The sequence below is a fragment of the Engystomops pustulosus genome, chromosome 3, assembly GCF_040894005.1.
Source record: "Engystomops pustulosus chromosome 3, aEngPut4.maternal, whole genome shotgun sequence".
In the NCBI taxonomy this organism is placed as follows: Eukaryota; Metazoa; Chordata; class Amphibia; order Anura; family Leptodactylidae; genus Engystomops; species Engystomops pustulosus.
Genome location: NC_092413.1, coordinates 169,521,346 through 169,542,916, shown reverse-complemented (window position 1 = coordinate 169,542,916; position 21,571 = coordinate 169,521,346). Strand labels below are relative to the sequence as shown.

Sequence of the window (21,571 nt, the reverse complement as noted above, 5' to 3'; positions counted from 1 at the left end):
ATGAGAGCTAAATACAGTAGAAGAGAAATAGATTGAAAAATAGATAGAGAAAAAGTGAGATATATAAATGGTCAGATTATAGGAGATAGATAACTAGACAGATAGATATATAGACAGGAGATAGATGATAAGCATCTTCACCTGTGAATTGAACCAAGGGGTTTTAACCCTTTCACCGCCCGCCTTTTCTGGATATTTTGTCGCATTATTGACCAGAGCAATTTTTACAATTTTGAGGTTTAAAAATAAAACGAATAAAAAGAATTAAAGTAAAGCCAAAAACCATATATTTTCTGAAAGCAGACACTTGCCCCATTTTCAAAATTGCATTAAAGAGTTTATAGAAATAGGTGCCTTCATGCAATTGCAACATCCCCCACCGGGGCCTAGCCCTTGAGGTGAGGCCTGGAGTCAGCCGGGGCCCGCTGTACCGGAGTGGCTGGCGGTTGCGGCCTAAGCACGCTATTGTCACGGTGCTTGGTACGGGGGAACCGGAGGGCTGTCCTACAGCCTGGCAGGTCTCCAGCAGGGTGGTGTTGGCAAGAAAAGATGAGGGAGCGGCTGCTGTAGCGGATCTCCCTGGGGCAACCCCTTAATGTCCCGAGGGTGAGTCTCTGGGTGATGGACAGGGTGCCGGTGATGAAGGCAGCCGTATTAGCAGGGACCAGACGGAGACAGAAGTTGAAGAAAACAACTTACAGTTCTTTATTTGAACCGCAGGAACCGCAGCAACGTGCCTTTAACAAGTAGATGGAGTGCTGAGATGTGAGTTGGAGGGAGCCTCAGGAGATAGTTCACCAGCCTGGATGTAGAGGGCAGGCTGGGAGGCAGCTGTGTCCTGGCAGGAAGCTTCAGCTTGTCCTGTAGGGCTTCAGGTATCACCTTTAAAGGTAAGATGATACCCCTTTTCCTCACTACACTAACTCTAGTCTACTTGCTCCACTCTTCAGAGGCAGGGGCTAGGCTCTTCCTGCTCTGGTATGGGCTAGACAGAGATTACTCACTCACTCACTGATCTCTAGGATTCTCCTCTACTGGAATAATCATCCAGTCTCCAGAACATTCCTGGCCAGGGGGTTTTATTACCTCCCTTTGGTCAGGTGGTGGCTGCTCCTCCAATCACATCTCAGCTTACAGAGCACAGGATGTCACACATATCATTGGATAACAGCATCTTGCATCATACAAAATACTTAACCTCTGCCTTGCCAGGCAGGATTCACCACTGCAATACCCCTATGTCCTATCAGGACCATGTAGTGTAAGGTGATTACATGCAGGTGGGACGTATTCGCAAACACTACCTCGCCATTGCATCGGCGAGGGTGTTGCATACCCCGGGGGCAATTGAAAGAGCCGCCCTCGGCTCGACTATAGATGTTTTGGGGCACAGAGGGGGCTAAGGGCACTTCTAGGAAGTGCAGGCTATGTGAGGTGTAGGGACAAACCGCCCAAGGTCCTGGAGACAGGCACCTGGGTTGGTGTCGGACTAAGACAAAAAAAACATGTAGCTGTATGACAGTTGGTCGCTGACGCCATTAAACCGAACTGTACAGTAGGAAAGGTTTGGTGTCATGTCCTGTAATCCACTCCTTGCACCAAGGTCTGTATATTTGTTATATCAACGCTTCTTCCCTGGCGGCAATTATATAAGGTGTCTATCTGCATTGCGTTAGCATATGCGACACAAGTACCTCCTGACTGGCATCCTTACCCATGTATGGGTGGCATCCAGGTGCTAACTCTGTAACACCCCCGGTCCCCTTAGGACCCGCAGTTTACGGACTACCCCCACGTGCAAACCTCAGTTTGAGGGATCAGGTAGCGGTCAGTGTTTTACAAGAAAGACGGTCCGACACAGCCACACTACAACCTGAAAAGCCTATGAAAGGGTTAATGCAGACTACTGGCATATATGACAGTGTGCAAACATGTTGTAAACTCACATTGGCTTAGGAGCCCAATGGGTACACATCTTGAACGTTACAAACGTTACAGAGGTAGATAGGCTACGCAGGGTAGCACGATAGTAAATGTCTCTTTTCCTGCAAAGAAAAGGCATAAAAAGTGCAAGCAGAATGTCCATACCTAAAAAGGAAGGCATTAAGTGCAAAATAATAATCAATAGACATAGCAACTTTTCCCTGGAGTATCTGGCAAAAGTCTCTCAGAAGGTCTCTACTGACAAAGTCCATCTTCTGGGTACAGCCCTTGATGTGGGGAAAAGTGCACTAAGAAGCAAAGGGTCTCCTTTATATGGAGAGGGACAGAGTCCTTTGAAGAAATCTCTGCTGTGGCAGAGGAAGGGTGCTATCATAGCACATGACAGTGATCAGTTCAAGGTATGTCTCTTGACTGAGATAAATAAGGATGAGAGTCTCAGGAAAGTCTCTGGCTCTCTGGGGTAAGAGGACAGAAATATACACAATATGTACATAGTACCTGAAGTGGGCTACAGCCCTTCATGGGTTACTCAGCATCTTCTTCGGTGGTAAGTACTTCGGTGTCAGAAAAACGTACCTGCCTCCTCCTTCTGCGTGACACCAGCTGATACTCCTGCAGGTACGCAGGAGCTTTACCTTTTGTCTCCCTTTGAGACCTTCGAAGTTCCGGCCGGGAGAAGATAACAACCTCCTCATCGTCCTCCTCTGAGTCAAGCGCTGGAGTCGGAGTCTCAGCTGCCTCTGATGCTTCAGGGGTTGCAGACACTGGAGCCGGATCATCCTCCACAGGCAGCAGTATTGGAGACTGCGGTGGGGATGATGGTCTCTCCGAGGTACCTCTTACTGGAGTGGAAACAAAACAGAATTGAGGCACAGTCACAAGTTCCAAGAAACTGGGGGTAGGTGAACACAAGGAGGTCTGTAAGTTGGGGGTCGAGGTGAGAGGTGTGGACATAGGGGCAAAAGGACGAAGACATCTCTTCAGCCGGTTCCTATGTACCCGGAGTGGTGGACGGTCTCCTCTTGAAATCTCGTAGACTTCAGGGGAGAGACTGTCCCTAACTAGGTATGGCTCACGCTCCCAACGCCCATCTAGCTTACTGGTAGGATGGTTGTTGCGCAGCCACACTCGATCTCCTGGGGCAAAAGGCTCAGCACAGGCATTACGATCGAAGTCCCTTTTTTGTTTCTCTCGGGCCTCTTCCAACCGCAGATCCACAACTTCTCTGGCATCCGCCAGGCGCCTCTGGTGTTCGTGAACCCAGTCAGTCTGGGGGAGTAAAGACTGGGAATCAGGGGACTCCATGTCCCAGGTAATATCCGCAGGGAGATGTCCGTGCCTCCCGAACATCAGATAGTACGGGGTGTACCCTGTGGAGCAATGATTGGTATTGTTGTACAGGTACACCAATTCGGGCAACAGCTTTGGCCAGTCAGCCCTTTTTGCAGGGGTCAGAGTCCTCAGCATATTGATTAGAGTCTGGTTCATCTTTTCACAAAGCCCATTGCCTTGGGGATGATAGGCTGTGGTCCTCAGCTTCTTGCAGCCATATAGAGTGCACAGCTCCTGGAAGACTTGGGACTCAAATGCTGTTCCTTGGTCGGTAAGGATCTGGTCTGGACAGCCATAGGGGAGGATGAAGCTCTTCCACAGGGCCGCTGCGGTGGTCCTTGCAGACAGATCTCTGACAGGTACTGCAACCACAAATTTGGTATAGTGGTCGATGATCGTAAGAGCATAACTGTGACCGGATCTGCTGGGCTCCAACTTCACGTGGTCCAATGCCAGGATCTCCAAGGGCCGTTGGCTCACAATGGGACGTAGAGGGGCCCTTTGATTGTGTCGCTCTCCTCGAGCGATGGCGCAGGCTGGGCATTCTCGACACCAGGCTTCAATGTCGGACTTCATGTTGACCCAGAAGAATCGCCTTCGGAGGGTGGCTTCAGTCTTCTGAGCGCCAAAGTGTCCGGACTGGTCATGGTACATTTCCAGTACTATCTTGGCGTCCCTCCTGGGAATCACAATCTGGTATAGCCGGTCATAAGTGATAGGGTCCAGAGTTCTTCTCTTTAGCAGACCCTGGTGCATGCTCAGAGTCTTTCTCTGGCGCCACAATTGAGACAGTTCTCCATCAGCTCTTCTGCGCCGGATTCTTTCAGGCATTCGCCCACTAGAGAGATAGTCCATTACTTCTCCTATGGCACGGCTATCAGCCTGAAGACTCATCCAGAGGTCCTTTTCCACAGGGGGCTCTGACTCTTCTTGAGGAGTAAATGGCGCTGCCTCTGTCGGTAGGGAGTAAACTCTCTGGGCATCTTGACGCACACAAACCGGGCATAAAACGCTGGCATCTCCACATCTTCCCACTGAGCATCCGTGGAGGGTCCCTCCCACTGGTCAGGGAGACGGGACAGAGCATCGGCGTTGTCATTGGTCTTACCAGCCCGGTACTTGATGGTAAAGTTGAAATTGGCAAGTCTGGAGGCCCACCGTTGTTCCAGTGCTCCAAGACGTGCGGTGTTCAGATGCGCCAAAGGATTATTGTCTGTGAAGACAGTGAAAGATGATGCAGCTAGATAGTCCTTGAACTTTTCGGTCACAGCCCAGAGTAACGCCAGAAACTCCAACTTGAAGGAACTATAGTTCTGGTCGTTTTGCTCCGGTTCTCGGAGGGAACGGCTGGCGTAGGCTATGACCCTTTCAGTTCCGTTTTGGAGCTGGGATAATACCGCCCCTAGACCTTGCTTGCTGGCATCAGTGTATAGGGTGAAAGGCAGACTATAGTCTGGATATCCCAACACCGGGGGCTCAGTCAACCGTTGCTTGAGCATCTGGAAGGCAGCTTCTCGTTCGGCCGTCCACTCAATGGCTACTCGGGAACGTTGGCTCTCTTTTGGAAGGCCCCTTAGAAGCTCTTGCAGGGGAGCCGCCAGCTGGGCAAACTTCGGGATGAACCGCCTGTAATAACTGGCAAATCCCAGGAAGCTTTTGATGTCCCGTACGGTTGATGGGGTAGGCCAGTCGTGAACAGCTGCAATCTTCTCTGGATCTGGCTCAATTCCATGAGCGCTCACCACATGTCCCAGGTACTTGACGCTAGGTTGTAGCAGGTGGCACTTGGCTGGCTTGACCTTCAACCCATGTTGGGTCAGGATTTGGAAGACTTCAGCCAGATGGTGGAGGTGGTCTTCATAAGTCTTGGAGTAGATGATGATGTCGTCCAAATATAGCAGGACGGTCTCAAAGTTGCGATGACCCAAACATCTCTCCATCAGCCGTTGAAATGTGCCTGGGGCGTTGCATAGCCCGAACGGCATGTTGTTGAACTCGAACAGGCCCATTGGGGTGGTGAAAGCCGTCTTCTCTCGGTCTTCTGGTGCCATGGCCACTTGCCAGTAGCCACTGGTCAGGTCCAGGGTAGAGAAGTAGGCAGCTGACCCTAGGGCTGCGAGGGATTCCTCGATTCGATGCAGAGGATAGGCGTCCTTGTGGGTGATATTGTTGATCTTCCTATAGTCAACACAGAATCGAAGGGTTCCATCCTTCTTCTTCACAAGGACCAGCGGGGCAGCCCATGGGCTGTGACTCTCCCGGATAACGTTGGCTGTCTTCATCTCTTGTACCAGCTTCTTCACCTCTTGGTAGCGGGCTGGAGGGATGGGCCGGTACCGTTCCTTGATAGGAGGATGAGAGCCAGTAGGGATGGTGTGTTGGATCAGAGTAGTCTGCCCAAAATCCAGTGGGTGTTTGCTGAAGGCCTGGTGGTGCTTCATAACGACATCCAGGACACCTTGTACTTGGTCTGCAGGAGTAAAATCGTCGTCTCCAATATTGAGCTCAAGCCACCAGGATTGCTCGGCAGGCTCACCTTCAGCACTTTGCTTCAGTTCCAACTGTTGGGAGGCAGACAGAGAGGTTTCCACCAAGTCTTCAGGATGGACACTGAAGAGAGTGGCTACGGCTTGGTACTTTCTCAGATCCACTGGGGAGTCTCCCACATTTAGTAGTCGAATGGGTACTTGTCCTCGGGATACAGTGACTAGGCTCCTGGCGGCTAGAATGGGCAGGTCTTCATCAGCTGGTAGAGGTTCTACTATCGCCTGGTAGTCTTGACCTTGGACGCCCATGCAGGCTCGACACCATACTAGCGTCTCAGTCCCAGGTTGAAGGCGGACAGGTTGGGGATCCTTGATCCGGGCTCTGCAGATTTCACCATTAGGGCCAGCAAACTTCTGTTGCGCCGCGAGAACCTGCATAGTCTCCTGAATTACCTTCCGGGAACCGTTGGGCACTGTTGGCAGGGAGTCGTGGAGAGCCTTCAGCACTTCAGGGTAGCAGTTGCGGAGGACATTGGTACCCAGTACTAGGGAGAAGTTACCGTTTTCGGGCACTCATGTCACCACTACACCCTGTCTGATTAACTCAGTGTCTCCAATGGTTAGCGTGGGCTCCCAGTAGCCGCGGATGGGTACGGTTTTTCCGTTCGTAGCAATAATGTTCAAGTAAGCCTTGGGAGGCTGGATTAAGGATGCTTTTCCTCGGCATTTCTCGAAGGCAGCACTCCGGAGGGTGGTCACTTGAGAGCCGGTATCAATTAAGGCCGGTAGGGTAACTCCGTTGATGGTTACATGAACCATGGGGCGAGTCCCCACGAACCTGGGCATCCAGTTAGCATCTCGGGGACTTACAAGTTCTTCCCTTGGAGGTTGTCCCTTAGCTCCAAGGGTTTGTCGTTTAACTGACGACAATCATTCTCTTCATGCCCATATTTATGGCAGTAGCTGCACCGCTGGCGGGGTTTCTTCTGACTCCAGGTGCTTAGCGACTTCGCTTCTTTTGGGCGCTGTTTAGTCGGAGATTCACGAGGAGTAACTGACCGTACCGGGTTTTCTGGAGGTTTCCTCCCCATAGCAGAGACAGTTATTTCCAACTGGGTCAACCGATCAAGGATTTGATGCAGGGTGTCCGCCAGATTAGGGACCGGTCCTGTTATGCCAGTAACTTCCATAGTCGCAGGAGTAGGAGATGCTGACTGCGTGGGATGGCAAGCGAGAGCAGATTCTTCCATTTCCACGGATTCAGGCTCTTTCTGCGGTCCAGTAGGTGGTCGGTCTCCTAATATGTCAATGGCAACTTCCTTAAACTCAAGGAAAGAGGCCTGAGCATGTTGAGAAGAGATGATCTTTAGTTGACACCTTTGATTTCTATCAACAAGTCCATTAATAAATTGTTCCCTTAAGGTTTGGTCAGAGGTTTCAGCTTCTTTGGGCTCAAGGCAGGTGATGGCCTTCCATGTCTCCTGTAGGGAGAGGGCAAAGTCTCGGAGGGACTCTTGGGGCTTCTGTCTTTTCCCAAAGAATTTCTGCTTCAACTCGGAGACGGTGCACTTGTCAAAGGTGTTGCGCAGCCTATCAAGAATTTGGACCACATTCTGACACTGTTCTCGGGGCCAAGACTTGACTTCCCGGAGAGCGGGTCCTTTCAACTGCCCGATGAGGATGCCCACTTTCTGTTCCTCTGTGAACGGGAGCAAGGCGAAGGTGGCTAACAACTTGTCCCTGAATTCAGGGAGAGTATGTGATTCTCCCTCGTAGTAGGGTAACCAGGGGGCCCCCAGATAGTAGGGCATAGTCAGAGGCATCATGGTGGGAGTCCCAGGGACACTAGCTGTAGCAGGGCTGAAGGGACTCTCTGGAGGACTCAACATGCTCCGGTACCCTGAGGAGGGACCAGGGGACGGGACTTGCGCCAGTCCCGTATCTTCGTCCTGGGCGGACATGACTGGCCTAGCTGAGGGAAGCCTGTAGGGTTACACAATGTCCGTTGCTATGGGCGATGGCTAGAATGGGACGTGGGCACTTTAAGACACAGTCACTATTCCCTGGGAGGTGAGCCAATAACCTAGCGTCGGAAACAATCTCTACCCCCCTTTAACTTCCCCAGCGGTACTCACTCAGGATCAGCCGCGGTGACAGGACAGCTCCAGTACACGAAGGTCTCCGTTCCCGATGTCCGGCAGGCAGCAGGGCTCAGTGATGCTCCGCGGTGTTCTCCAGTCGCAGGACACGTGCGTCGGAACTCCGGATGAGGCGCACACTGCTGGCAGGCTTCAGGCGCGGCCTGCGCCGAAATCCAAGATGGCCGATTAACCCTCTTCGTTGCCGGCCGCACACGCTCCAGCTCCTCCTCCACGGTGCTTCGCGCCACTCGCGCAGGGGGCGGAGCCTAATGACGCCTCTGGAGTTCCCGCCAGTGAGGATTTGGCGGGCTGGAAATACTTGCTGCGCCACACGCCTCTGAGGTAAATGCTTCAGGCGCAGCAGCGCCGAATGTAGCAGAGCTGAAACAGTTCTTGCAGGAATTAACCTCTTGAGTGCTGGAGCGGCGCTCGACAGCACGTGGCAGCAGTATAACAGTTCAATGTGAAACACACAATCACTGGGGCCTAAACCCGGATGGCAGCAGGGTTAGGTAGCACAGTCTTTTTAATAAAGGAAAGTCTTTAATGCCGTAATAAGGCACAGAAGTATCAATCCTGTTCGTGACGCCACTTGCAACATCCCCCACCGGGGCCTAGCCCTTGAGGTGAGGCCTGGAGTCAGCCGGGGCCCGCTGTACCGGAGTGGCTGGCGGTTGCGGCCTAAGCACGCTATTGTCACGGTGCTTGGTACGGGGGAACCGGAGGGCTGTCCTACAGCCTGGCAGGTCTCCAGCAGGGTGGTGTTGGCAAGAAAAGATGAGGGAGCGGCTGCTGTAGCGGATCTCCCTGGGGCAACCCCTTAATGTCCCGAGGGTGAGTCTCTGGGTGATGGACAGGGTGCCGGTGATGAAGGCAGCCGTATTAGCAGGGACCAGACGGAGACAGAAGTTGAAGAAAACAACTTACAGTTCTTTATTTGAACCGCAGGAACCGCAGCAACGTGCCTTTAACAAGTAGATGGAGTGCTGAGATGTGAGTTGGAGGGAGCCTCAGGAGATAGTTCACCAGCCTGGATGTAGAGGGCAGGCTGGGAGGCAGCTGTGTCCTGGCAGGAAGCTTCAGCTTGTCCTGTAGGGCTTCAGGTATCACCTTTAAAGGTAAGATGATACCCCTTTTCCTCACTACACTAACTCTAGTCTACTTGCTCCACTCTTCAGAGGCAGGGGCTAGGCTCTTCCTGCTCTGGTATGGGCTAGACAGAGATTACTCACTCACTCACTGATCTCTAGGATTCTCCTCTACTGGAATAATCATCCAGTCTCCAGAACATTCCTGGCCAGGGGGTTTTATTACCTCCCTTTGGTCAGGTGGTGGCTGCTCCTCCAATCACATCTCAGCTTACAGAGCACAGGATGTCACACATATCATTGGATAACAGCATCTTGCATCATACAAAATACTTAACGTCTGCCTTGCCAGGCAGGATTCACCACTGCAATACCCCTATGTCCTATCAGGACCATGTAGTGTAAGGTGATTACATGCAGGTGGGACGTATTCGCAAACACTACCTCGCCATTGCATCGGCGAGGGTGTTGCATAATTTTGATTCAAACTGAAACATTTTTTAAAAAATACTTAAAATGTGAATTTTGATGGCAAAAAATGTGCTCCAAACAGAAAATATTTACCTTCACATCTCCTAAATGTAATAGATGGACATGTGTAGAGTTCACAAATGTCCCATATTGATATGTTCACAAAAATAAATCCACATAATATCACTAAAACTGTAATAACTAGATATCTGCTTTTCAGCTAGAAATATATCAATAAAACAGAATAATACGTAAAGGCGCCATAAAACCTATATAATTTTAAAAGCAGACAGCCAGGCGATGCCTTTGGCAATTTACATTCAAAATTTCCTCTGAAATATGTACAAATCCAGAATACTTATATAGAGAAAACATACTTTCCTAAAACAGCAGGATGTGAGGAGATCATACAGACCCCACATGTGGATATTCACCAAAATATGTAGCAAAGGGAATGTTAAATCCACAGGGGACACCAAACTGTGTGAGCGTCACAAAGATCTATCATTGTGTGTTCCCTTACATAATGGTAACCCAAATAAATAACTATATATCCATAGCTAATGAGATAATAAAATTTAGATGTTCGCTAATGTATTAGCCGCACAATAACAGAACCCTCCGCGCTTCATAAGAATTTAAGTGAGAACGTCATAACATCGGTGTAAATAATGGAGGATGGTGTGAAATACAAACTTTATTCCAGAACAATGGGTCGCCATGTTTATATGTAGGGACATTAGGCGAAGAGGATCGAATGTTCATCGTATCAGTCAATTTTTGCAAAAAAAAAAAAAAAAGCTATCAGAAAATAAAAGACAATAAGAGAGAAAGTGTGGATGGAATCTGGAGTGGGGCACAGTTCAGAGGACTGTATCTCTGGCTCTGTGACACATAGAACCTCACTTCTATTTTCCTATGAAAGAAGAGAGTCTCCTCTTTTATATGAATCTAAATCTGTGTTTCTATGTGTCTGTTAAACTGCCGTTGGGAGATATATACAAATGTCACCTGATATTCTCACTTTAAACCTGAATATCTCTGGATCCATGGCACCTAGAAACAAAATTCAAGATTAATTTGAAAGAAGAGATGCTCCCCTTTCAGGGGGTCCTGGGCAATTGCCCACTTTGCCTACCCATAGCGCCGGCCCTGGTTGTGTAGTCAGCAATAGGTTCCCGCTGGCAGTATGGTGTGTCCATAGATCGCTAGAATGAGGGGTCCGATGTTGGACCCCCTGTCACTCCCCGAGATGAGTGGAGCAGCAGAGCGTGCAAGTCCGGGTACACCGTTCATCTCCATGGAGTGCCGCACTTGGCAATCTCTGTCAGCTCCATAGACATGAATGGGGCAGTCTGGCTGGCTGCTCAGCGCATCTTGGTGATCGACAGTGGGTCCGACTGGGGTACATCGGCCCCCATCAGACCCCCTTATTGTGATCTGTGGGGGTCTCATCACTGAGATCAGAAAGTTAAGCCCTATTTTGTGGATAGGGCCTTACTTGTTTGGTGAAAAAAACCCTTTAGTGTTGAAAGAGCAGAAATATAGAGCAAAGTAAACACAACGCTAAAATCCATCTTGTAGGGTCTCTAGATAGACGGCGAAGCAGCCTAATAACTTACTCCATAGCACATATTCAATGTGAAGATAACAATACTTGTAATGTTATTGGCCACTTAACTATTAACAAGAATACTTGGGTGGGGATTGCTTTCATATTTATAGCCCGATATTAGATTAAAGAGTTCGAGCTGAATTCTAATGATACTGTATATATATCGAAGGGAAGCCCCAAGGAAGCAGAAGAAGGAGGAAAATAAGAACATTTCCATGATTTTTATGGTGTGGTAACTATGGTTACAGAATCTGTGGGTGTCTCACTGTGTGATTATTAAAGCAGAAGCATTTTTGAACACAATCACGAATGCACAGATACAAAAAGCCATAGGAACACATTTTAAGAAATGCCTCCTTATGGGACATAACTGGAATCATCCTGGTCTGCTAACCATGAGATCATTACCCAAAGTGATAATCAACAGCAGAATAGAATTATTGCTATGATCTTGCATTATGGCAATATGTATTCCCTCAGTAGATATTGGGTTAATAATGCAGTTTTAACGAGACTGTAAATTGACCGTTCTTGTTTGCTGTAAAATGGCTTAACTTAGCTTTAGTGTTGGAAACAGCATCTGCTCCATAACATTTTCCAGCATCTGCATGCAATATACTTTTAGGAGGTTATATATTGTTAAACCATTTTAATTGTCAAATATTTAAAAATAAAATGACACAAAGTATATAGTAGCCATAAATTAAGAACTTTTAAGGCAACATCAAAGAGGTTGTCTGGCTCCAACAGAATGCTATGTATGGCTGTAGACCCTAATGTCTATTCCAGTACGGACTGCCAGGAGTCAACCCCTACAGCTCGCATTCAGCTGTTATCAAGTGAGATGAGGGCAGATCAGACATAGACATTCACCTCATAGCTGAGCTCCACACATCACTCACTGGGGCACATTTACTTACCCGTTCAGAGGAGTTCACAGAAAGTGCATTGTCCGGCGATTATGCACTCTGCCGCAATTCACTAAGATCATGCGCCCGATATCCTGCATGTGTCGCTTCTCCGTTCAGGTCAGCCGGAGTTCACCTACTTCTTCCTGGTGCATGTAAGTGCATTGTCTCGTGACACAATTTGAAAGTAAAATCCCGTGCTCAGTCTGAATCCGTCGGATCTTCCGACTGCCCACTCCCCGAATTCTGTCGCATGAAAGCCAGCGCAGCTGCGCTACAATCTGATCACGTGAGACACAATCGTGACGTAAATAAGCCCCACTGATTCACACATCCACTCAGATAATGTAGACGTTAAAGGAATTGGGAAAAACCCTGTTGTGGCAAAGGCATGGGTGCCAAAAAAATGAAAGTATACTTAGCTTGCTTTGGCGACCAGTTTCCACATCTCACCAGTAATTCCAGTCCTTACAGTTGCATTATCCTCCTATAAATACACCCAAGGATTTGAGCACTACATGCTAATAACAACAATACTATCAGAGGGTCTCATTTCTAAACATATTAGGGATAATATAGTTACATCCAGCCTTAATTTAATTATGGAGGTCCTATGACAGTTATTATGGTAGAGGGTGCAAAGACTTGTCCCTAAATGTCCCCATGGGCAGTGCTGACACCCATTAATAAATATTTAATAAGGGTTGGTGGTAGACAGGTAATTGGTATGAAACTCATACACCAGTCATCTAGAGAAGGTCATTTCAGAAAAGGTAAATATATTTTTGCATTATTTTACTTGTACTGCACATGATCAATGCAGAAGAACGCGCCTAGAGTACATCACTGGGATTCTAACAATAATCTTTGCTAGTGATGTGAGGACACATTCAGATTAAATTTGAATTAAAAATCCTGTTCAAACCCGGACCACAACCAGTAACACCCACTGTTAGGATCAGTGGATCCTCTGGACCACCGCGGGAGATGGAACTAGCCAACACCCGGGACCGGAGTCTAGCGGCACCTGGTATTCACCAGAGCCCACCGCAAAGCGGGTTGGACTTGCTGTGGCAGGATGCCACTAGGTCGTTCCCAGGTGCGACTAGCCTGCTGTGGCAGCCGAGGTCTAGGTACCTTATCAGATGACAATCTCGTAGTCAGGTCCAGGCACAGGGTCAGGGCAGGCGGCAGAGACGGAACGTCAAGTCCAAGTCCGGGGTCAGCAACAGGAGGTCCAGGCAGGTGGGAACGGGAGCACAGGCACACGGAACACAGCAACACGGAGGAACTTAGGTAACACGGCAACACAGGACTCAGGAGCGGGGACACACAGGAACGCAGGAATACAAAGGAACGCAGGAATACACAGGAACGCAGGAATACACAGGAACGCAGAAATACACAGGAACGCAGGAATACTCACTTGGAAGCTTTCTCTAAGGCTATGAGGCACAAAGATCCAGCAGGGGACATAGGAAGAGGCAGGATTCTTAAAGGTGAGGTGTTCAGCCAGTGCACCAATTAGCGATGCGCTGGCCCTTTAAATTTTCGGCAGGAGCTGTGCGCGTGCCCCGGAGGTGGGGACGCGCGCGCACGGCATTCCGGGGAAGAGCAGAAGCCGGGAGAGGTGAGTGAGGAGACCGGGCTGCAGCGGGGGCACACGGGGGAGCACGGATGCACCCGCGATCCGAGACAGGGATCACGGGAGCACCTGTGATACACACAATCGTTGCTGGCACTGATCGCAGGTGTTAACTGTTTAAATGTCACTGGCAAAGTTGCCAGTTGCATTTTAACTTCTTCAGAACTCCTGCGCCACCCTCCACTTTTCCTGGTGTACCAGCCTGTCTCTTGGTACCTGCTCTATGCTCTGACTCACAGCTAACATTCTTTCCATTTCTTTTGGTTTGGTGTGCCATCCTTGGATGAGCCGCACTACATGAGCAACTTATATGGGTTGTAGACTTTGCCTCATGCTCCCTCTAAGCGTGAGAACAATAACCAAATGCTAAAGAGGACAAACAGCTAAACAAAGAGCCAAAGAGGACGCAAACAGGGAAATGGTCTGTGGTCACCACCTACAGAACCAATCCTTTATATACCAGTTGTATATTCCATTTGCAAAACAGCAGGAGAAATTGATTCACAATCAGCAGATGGTAGACCACTTACACTGTCATGCATAGCTCTTTTTTTCCTTCCAGAACCATCTTTCTCATACCCTTGGAAGAAGCTTTTAAAAATATTCAAATGAGCCTGAGGGTTTAACGTGAGCCCCTTTCCTCTTTTCTAAATTATGCACGTCCTCACTTGACGCCCGCCTAACCCCGCTTCTATCCCAGACAGAAAGCCGGCAATGTTAGCCACCTAGCTGCAAATCCAGTGCAAGCTACTGAGCAGTTGGCTGTGCAAGGAGCATGCAAACGCACATGTGTAGGATTTGCATAGATCCAGCTTACGTTGCCAGCTCTCTGCCTGCAAGTGGGAATGGATGGATAGAAGATGACCTGCCGGGGGGTGTCGGAAGGGTGTTGAAAATTAGAGCCAGGCAATGAGTCAATAGAGCTGGATTCCTGTGTGTTTTTATTCCGTCAGAATCCTGAGGAAAGCTCATTGTATCTTTAATGGAGTTGGAAAAGTTTATTAACAAGTTTACATGTTAGAAAGTTGGATACACTGCTCATGACCTACATTTCACCACATTATATGGAGTCAGAGGAACACTCGGCATGGTGCTATTTTTTAACAGTGACTACCTGTAATGATACCCACACAGAGAAGGCCATAAAAATTGTTAAATGGTCTTTTTATTTAGGAGAGGTGTCATGAAACACATTTACATTCAATTTGCAGAAAACAACCAGAACTGGAACCAGACTGCGCACTTAAAAGACCAATATATTCAATGCCTGTAGGTTTCTGGTATGCACAACAGAAAGCAGGGATACAAAGTGCGGTAATAAACCCTTGTCTGGTAAGCCATGCTAAAAAAAGCATTTTACGTTGTAGTGTCATCAATTTGTATAGTCAAATAAAATTTTCCCTCAATGGCGGTTTTAAGGGCTTTTCTTTTTAGGACACCAGTGGTTTCTGATATCAACTATTTTTTGGTTTGATGGGAGTTGGATCTGCATGGGTCTGATATTAAATCTAAGCTAAGGAGACATTGGGGCAGATTTATCAAGCAGTCTGAAAGTCAGAATATTTCCGATTGCCCATGGCAACCAATCACAGCTCCCCTTTAAAATATTCATGAGCACTGGTGAAATGAAAGCTGAGCTGTGATTGGTTGCCATGGGCAATTGGAAATATTCTGACTTTCAGACTGCTTGATAAATCTGCCCCATTATCTAATTTGTTATCCTGGAAAACACTATCAAGATCAATCAAGAGTAAATATAAGTGTAACATCTGTGTCAGCGTCATCCTTTGTGATGTGCCACTGAGGAGTCACTTATCTCATCTCTGTGCCCTCTTGTACTCCTGTAGTGGGAACATGGGTTTTAATTGTTTGCTGTTTCGATGGATGAGTACCATAGCTGTCTTTGAGATCACATATTAGTCTACCCTTCCTTCAATGTTGGTTACAGTAATTCTTTTTTAGCTACATACCTGGTTTGAGACCCTGTTCTTTGTCATCCTGTTATCCTTATCTTGGCTCTCTGACTATATCTGTAATTTTGTACTCCATTGCTATCTTTCTTGTGACCCGGCTTCTTGACCATTCTAATTTGTTTGTATTGTTTGTGTTCTTCCCTACATGTTTTGCAATGTGGTGTATGGAGGGATTGCTACCCAGTTGTCTCGACCTGGATTCTCATTACAATAAGTTGTATAAAGAAGTCCTATCACTACTTACAATACTGATGGCAATAATTAGCCAAAAAATAGTTACTGGCACTTGGCAAACTACAGCTCTTAGTGTGGATATCAATAAATAAGCTGACAGATTCCACATCTGTTATCTCAGATGTACTTAAAGGGGTGCTAGAAAATGTGCTTTTAACTAAACATCTCCTTAATATGCTGTAAAATAGAACATGTAAATACTGTCTCTTAGTTTTCATTCATGGGAAAAGTGAATATTGCCTAAGAGGCAGTACAGCAGAGATGTAACAAGGGGAAGCAGGCAGACATTTTTGTTGATTCTTAACTTCTTAACAAGTTCATAAGGTGTGAACCTGCAATGACTGCATGTGGCAATTCTATCTTGGGATTTTTATATACCCGAGCTGTTATAAATAGACGTGATAAGAAAAGGGCGGTAAAACAGGAATGAAATTTTGAGTAGTGAATCAATGTATTGAACATTTTGGCTTATATTTGTAATGATTAGTGATGTCTAAAGAATTGAGTCTAATTTTTGGAGGATTAATTGTTTATTTCCATGTTCAATATCCTTGAGGTCATTTCGATTTTAAACAATTTTATTAAGAATTTTGTCCCAGAATATTGCCATTACAATTGTAGTATTTGAAAGTGAAATTTTCGCTCAAACTAAAAAAATTATTACTTGAGAAAATAAAAAATTTGAACACAAAATTAAAAAGTGATTAAAAAAAAGCAATCCCAATGTGTTTCTTAATTAACTTGGATATGTTTGTTATATATATTTATATTATATTGTTCAATTCACTTACGCAGTACTAGGAGCTCATGATATCCATCATCCACACTCAATGGGACACATTTACTAAGGGTCCGCATTTCTATTTGCACCGCATTTAACAGGGGTTTTTGGTGCACACGATCGGATTTTGGCGCAGTTGTGCTGACTTTCCTGCAACACAAATTGGGGGGCCGTGGTCGTTGAACAACCTGACTGATTCGGACTAAGTGTGGGATTTAAAATTCAAATTGTGTCGCAAGACATGCACTCACATACACCGGGAAGAAAATGAACTCCGGCGGCCCTGAGCGGGGAAGCGACACATGCCGGATATCGGGTGCACAATCTTGGTGAATCGTACCGGACTTCATCCTCGTCGGACAGTCCGGATCGGGGATCGCGACAGGACGGGGTAAGTAAATGTGCCCCACTGTGTTTTCTGAAATTATCTAGAGTATGATAGGATTATAGGATTAGGGAAATTGTATTTTCTTAGAACATAAACATAGAAAGTAGAGCATACATTTTTCAAATAAATTTCAAATTTAAAACAAACATAAATAATATATTTAAGATTATGAAAAGTTTAAGAAAACAAAAGCCTATCGGTGCATATAAAAACATTAAAGGGGGGTGTCTAGGCCTAGGTCATCAATATCCTTAGAAGAGGTTTTAGGTAAAAACATTGATAAATCTCCCCCATAATGTTATCAATTTATTTAAGGAAATCTTCCATCAAAATCACATAATGACAAACCAGGAACACTTACTTATAGATACAGGCGCTGTGACTGGGGTAATCTTCTTATATTTGTTATGCATGGCCTCCTTCCTTCTAAAATCAACTTTTAACTGCTTAAAGACACGGGATGAAATAAATCATCCTAATTACTTCCTGGCATTTATATACAACCTCATAGCTTTATTGTAAAGGGTATAAAAATAAAAGTAAAAACTGATTAAAAATTTTGATTTTTGTGCTTCCTCCCAAAAAAAATGTAATAGAAAGCAATTTAGAAGTGAGATATACCCTATAATAGTACCAATATAACCATTGCTATTTCCTGCAATAAACTAAAAAAGGCCTAAAAAATCCTCTTTTGAATGAGGAATAAAAATTTTTATTTTCTAGAGTAGTAAAACATAAAAAATATGTTTTTTCTCTTCTGCCACAGAAAACAGTTAGTAAATTTGAATCATTATGCTATTTTTACCACAAAAATTAACCCTTTGGAAAATACAAATCTTACCGCAAAAAAACAAGACCTCATATGCCCATGTCAGATAAAAATAAAAGTTATGACTTTTCAAATTTGAGCTGGGAAAAACGGAAAAATGTTCTGTTTCCTGAAGGCCATTTCAGGCTTTGCCCTTAAAGAAAATCTACCATTTGTTTTTATGCATAGTGAACCAAACATACCTGTAGCTACAGTAATGCAGACACATATCTTGTTTACTCCCTGAAGCAAGAGGTTCGGCTGAAAAAGCAATTATAAAATTCATAGACTCATAGATAGCAGCTAGGGGATGGTGTAGCGATTGATTACTTCTGCCTGTCAAGTACAACACAGTGATGATGTATTCTCGGCTTATGCTAGGCAGGACAAGGCGGAAGCAGTACATAATTAGGGTGAGGAGAAGCTCTGAAGTAGCCAAAGGAGTGACAGAGCCTCGTTATCATAAATTTATAATTGTTTTTTCAGCAAAACCATTCAGTCCAGGGATTAAACAAGTTATGTTTCTGCATCAATGTAGCTACAGCATTCTCAAGGTATGCTTGATTTTTCATAATGCATAGACTCAAACGGTAGATTTCCTTAAAGGGGTTGTGTCACCATAGCACATGGCTGTAATTCAGCTCAATGCATTGTGACAAGTACTTTCACCATTTACACTTATTACAAAATCTGCAGCCTTAGATAACTCCTTTTGTTCTGGTTGCTGGTGCCCCCTGCTGGTAGCTGTGTCCCGTCCTGAACAACAGCTGATCTGTCCGAGTCTGCACACAAGGAGTCAGCCAGCTGCTCTGCACTACAGATCACTCCAGGGATCACAGCTCCTTTCCACACTGAGAGATCAGCTGACATAGTGCAGCCAATAGGAGGTGAGAGAAGAGGAGGGGCAGAGAGCTTAGCTGTTTACACGAGTGATGCCTGTGATCTCCACTGCTTACTGCAAGCCTCAGCTCCACAGGTGCTTACAGTGCACATCCAAGGTAACTGCAGCCTATACAGAGGACAGTCCTCCCCTAACAATATGGCTGTAACCTCATTACTGTGCACATCCAAGTAACTGCAGCCTGTACAGAGGACAGTCCTCCACTAACAACATGGCTGTAACCTCATTACTGTGCACATCCAAGGTAACTGCAGCCTGTACAGAGGACAGTCCTCCCCTAACAACATGGCTGTAACCTCATTACTGTGCACATCCAAGGTACCGGCAGCCTGTTATACAGAGGGCAGTCCCCCCCTAACAACATGGCTGTAACCTCATTACTGTGCACATCCAAGGTAACTGCAGCCTGCTATACAGAGGGCATTCCTCCCCTAACAACATGGCTGTAACCTCTTTTCTGTGCACATCCAAGGTACCTGCAACCTGTTATACAGAGGGCACTCCTCCCCTAACAACATGGCTGTAACCTCAGTACTATGCACATCCAGGTACCTGCTGCCTGTTATACAGAGGGCACTCCTCCCCTAACAACATGGCTGTAACCTCAGTACTGTGCACATCCAGGTACCTGCAGCCTGTTATACAGAGGGCAGTCCTCCCCTAACAACATGGCTGTAACCTCATTACTGTGCACATCCAAGGTACCTGCAGCCTGTACAGAGGACAGTCCTCCCCTAACAACATGGCTGTAACCTCATTACTGTGCACATCCAAGGTAACTGCAGCCTGTACAGAGGACAGTCCTCCCCTAACAACATGGCTGTAACCTCATTACTGTGCACATCCAAGGTACCTGCAGCCTGTTATACAGAGGGCAGTCCTCCCCTAACAACATGGCTGTAACCTCATTACTGTACACATCCAAGGTAACTGCAGCCTACTATACAGAGGGCAGTCCTCCCCTAACAACATGGCTGTAACCTCATTACTGTGCACATCCAAGGTAACTGCACCCTATACAGAGGACAGTCCTCCCCTAACAACATGGCTGTAACCTCATTACTGTGCACATCCAAGGTAACTGCAGCCTATACAGAGGACAGTCCTCCCCTAACAATATGGCTGTAACCTCATTACTGTTCACAGCCAGGTACATGCAGCCTGTACAGAGGGCAGTCCTCCCCTAACAACATGGCTGTAACCTCATTACAGTGCACATCCAAGGTAACTGTAGCCTGTTATACAGAGGGCAGTCCTCCCCTAACAACATGGCTGTAACCATCCGTCCCTATCTCTCAGCGTTGTAAGCGCTGGGAGATGGTGCACATGGGAGCTTCCGGTCGGCCCTGTGCACTCTTGTACTGAAACTAGCGCAGGGAGAAGACGGGCCGCGGCGCGGGACATCGGCAGCACCGGAGGAGGTAAGTACATGTTTATTGTGTTTAAATAGCCCTCCCCAGCCCGGCCATAAGAAATTTTTTAAACCCGGATAAATGTCCAAGTTTCATATGTGTTGGTTCTACAATGAAATCTTCCATTAAATATTGCATAATTTTTTTGTATTTCAGGAACTTGGGTGACATTTGGTGGACAGATTTCTGATGAGGTAAGAAACTACAAAATGTATTTGTCTTACTTGTTTTGGATATCAATATGTACCTTATTTTTAAGATAATAAGGGGAATTTTTTCACAAAGGGGAATTTTACAAACAGCAATGACACATAACAACTTCATTTTTTGCATTTATTTTCAAAGTGTTTCATGTGGAAAATGTTGTGTGTTTGTAATAAATCATGTATAACACCTTTATATCTCACTGCAAATTTAATGCATCATTCATACGGCTCATGTTATTAACAATTGCGTCAGATTTAGAATGTGAAAAGTATTTAATGCATAATATGTAGATTTGTATTATACTTTACACCAATTTCTTCTGCTTTTCAAAATCTCTGTTGGCAGTCAGTGATCTGGAATGTTAGTACCGTAGTTACCTTAAAGGGATTTTCTCTGAAGCTGATTATCTATCCACAGGATCAGTATCTAATCGGTCGTCAGTTGAATAAAACTTGCCATACACAGCGGATGGAGCCTTATGCCAGAACAACTCTGCTAGGTGCGGGAGTTGAATCCCATTCAGATATATGATCGATAGGTCATCATTATTAAAAAATGAGAGGCCAGAAAACCAATTCAAACCAACTGTACCACTGTGCTGATTTTGCCAGCCACCGGCTTAATCACATATCCAGGACAGATTTTTATTCTCTTGAATTAAACAATGAAGATTTCACTTACTGGGGGAATTTTATGAGGGCTTGTACACAAATTATTTAGCATATCTAGCATAAAATCCTTGAAATAATCACAATTTCAATTTGACAGTGCCCCCCCAACAGGTGATAGGAAAGAATAGCACACTTGCGATCAAGGACTCGTAAAACATTCTCAGGATCTTGTTGCATACATTGAAGGACCTGAGTTTCCTGAGAAAATAAGATCTTGATGCTGCTTTTTTAGTTGCTATGCTGCAGTTTTCAGACCAATCTAGTTTATCATCGATTATGATACCTAGGTTCTTGTAATTTCTAACTCGTTGGTCTTTGATGGTGATTGGACTCAGAGCTGTTTTGTACCTTCGTAGGTTGATTATCATTTCCTTAGTTTTTTCAGTATTAAGTATGAGGTTACAGCATTGGGGCAGATTTAACAAGCTGTCTGAAAGTCAGAATATTACTAGTTGCCCATGGCAACCAATCAAAGCTCCCCTTTAAAATATTCATGGGCAAAATGAAAGCTGGGCTGTGATTGGTTGTCATGGGCACCTACAAATATTCTGACTTTCAGACAGCTT

The 21,571-nt window shown here is 46.0% G+C and overlaps 1 protein-coding gene across 4 annotated transcripts in view; it reads left to right on the top strand.

The window, feature by feature from the left end:
• The window catches only part of KCNAB1 (potassium voltage-gated channel subfamily A regulatory beta subunit 1), a 234,298-nt gene that overhangs the window by 157,664 nt on the left and 55,063 nt on the right, over positions 1 to 21,571 (top strand). For all 4 annotated transcript variants that reach the window (XM_072142948.1, XM_072142949.1, XM_072142950.1 and 1 more), the window contains exon 3: positions 20,284 to 20,321. In XM_072142948.1, coding sequence (XP_071999049.1) covers positions 20,284 to 20,321 — 38 coding nt within the window. The remainder of the gene's footprint in view (positions 1 to 20,283; positions 20,322 to 21,571) is intronic.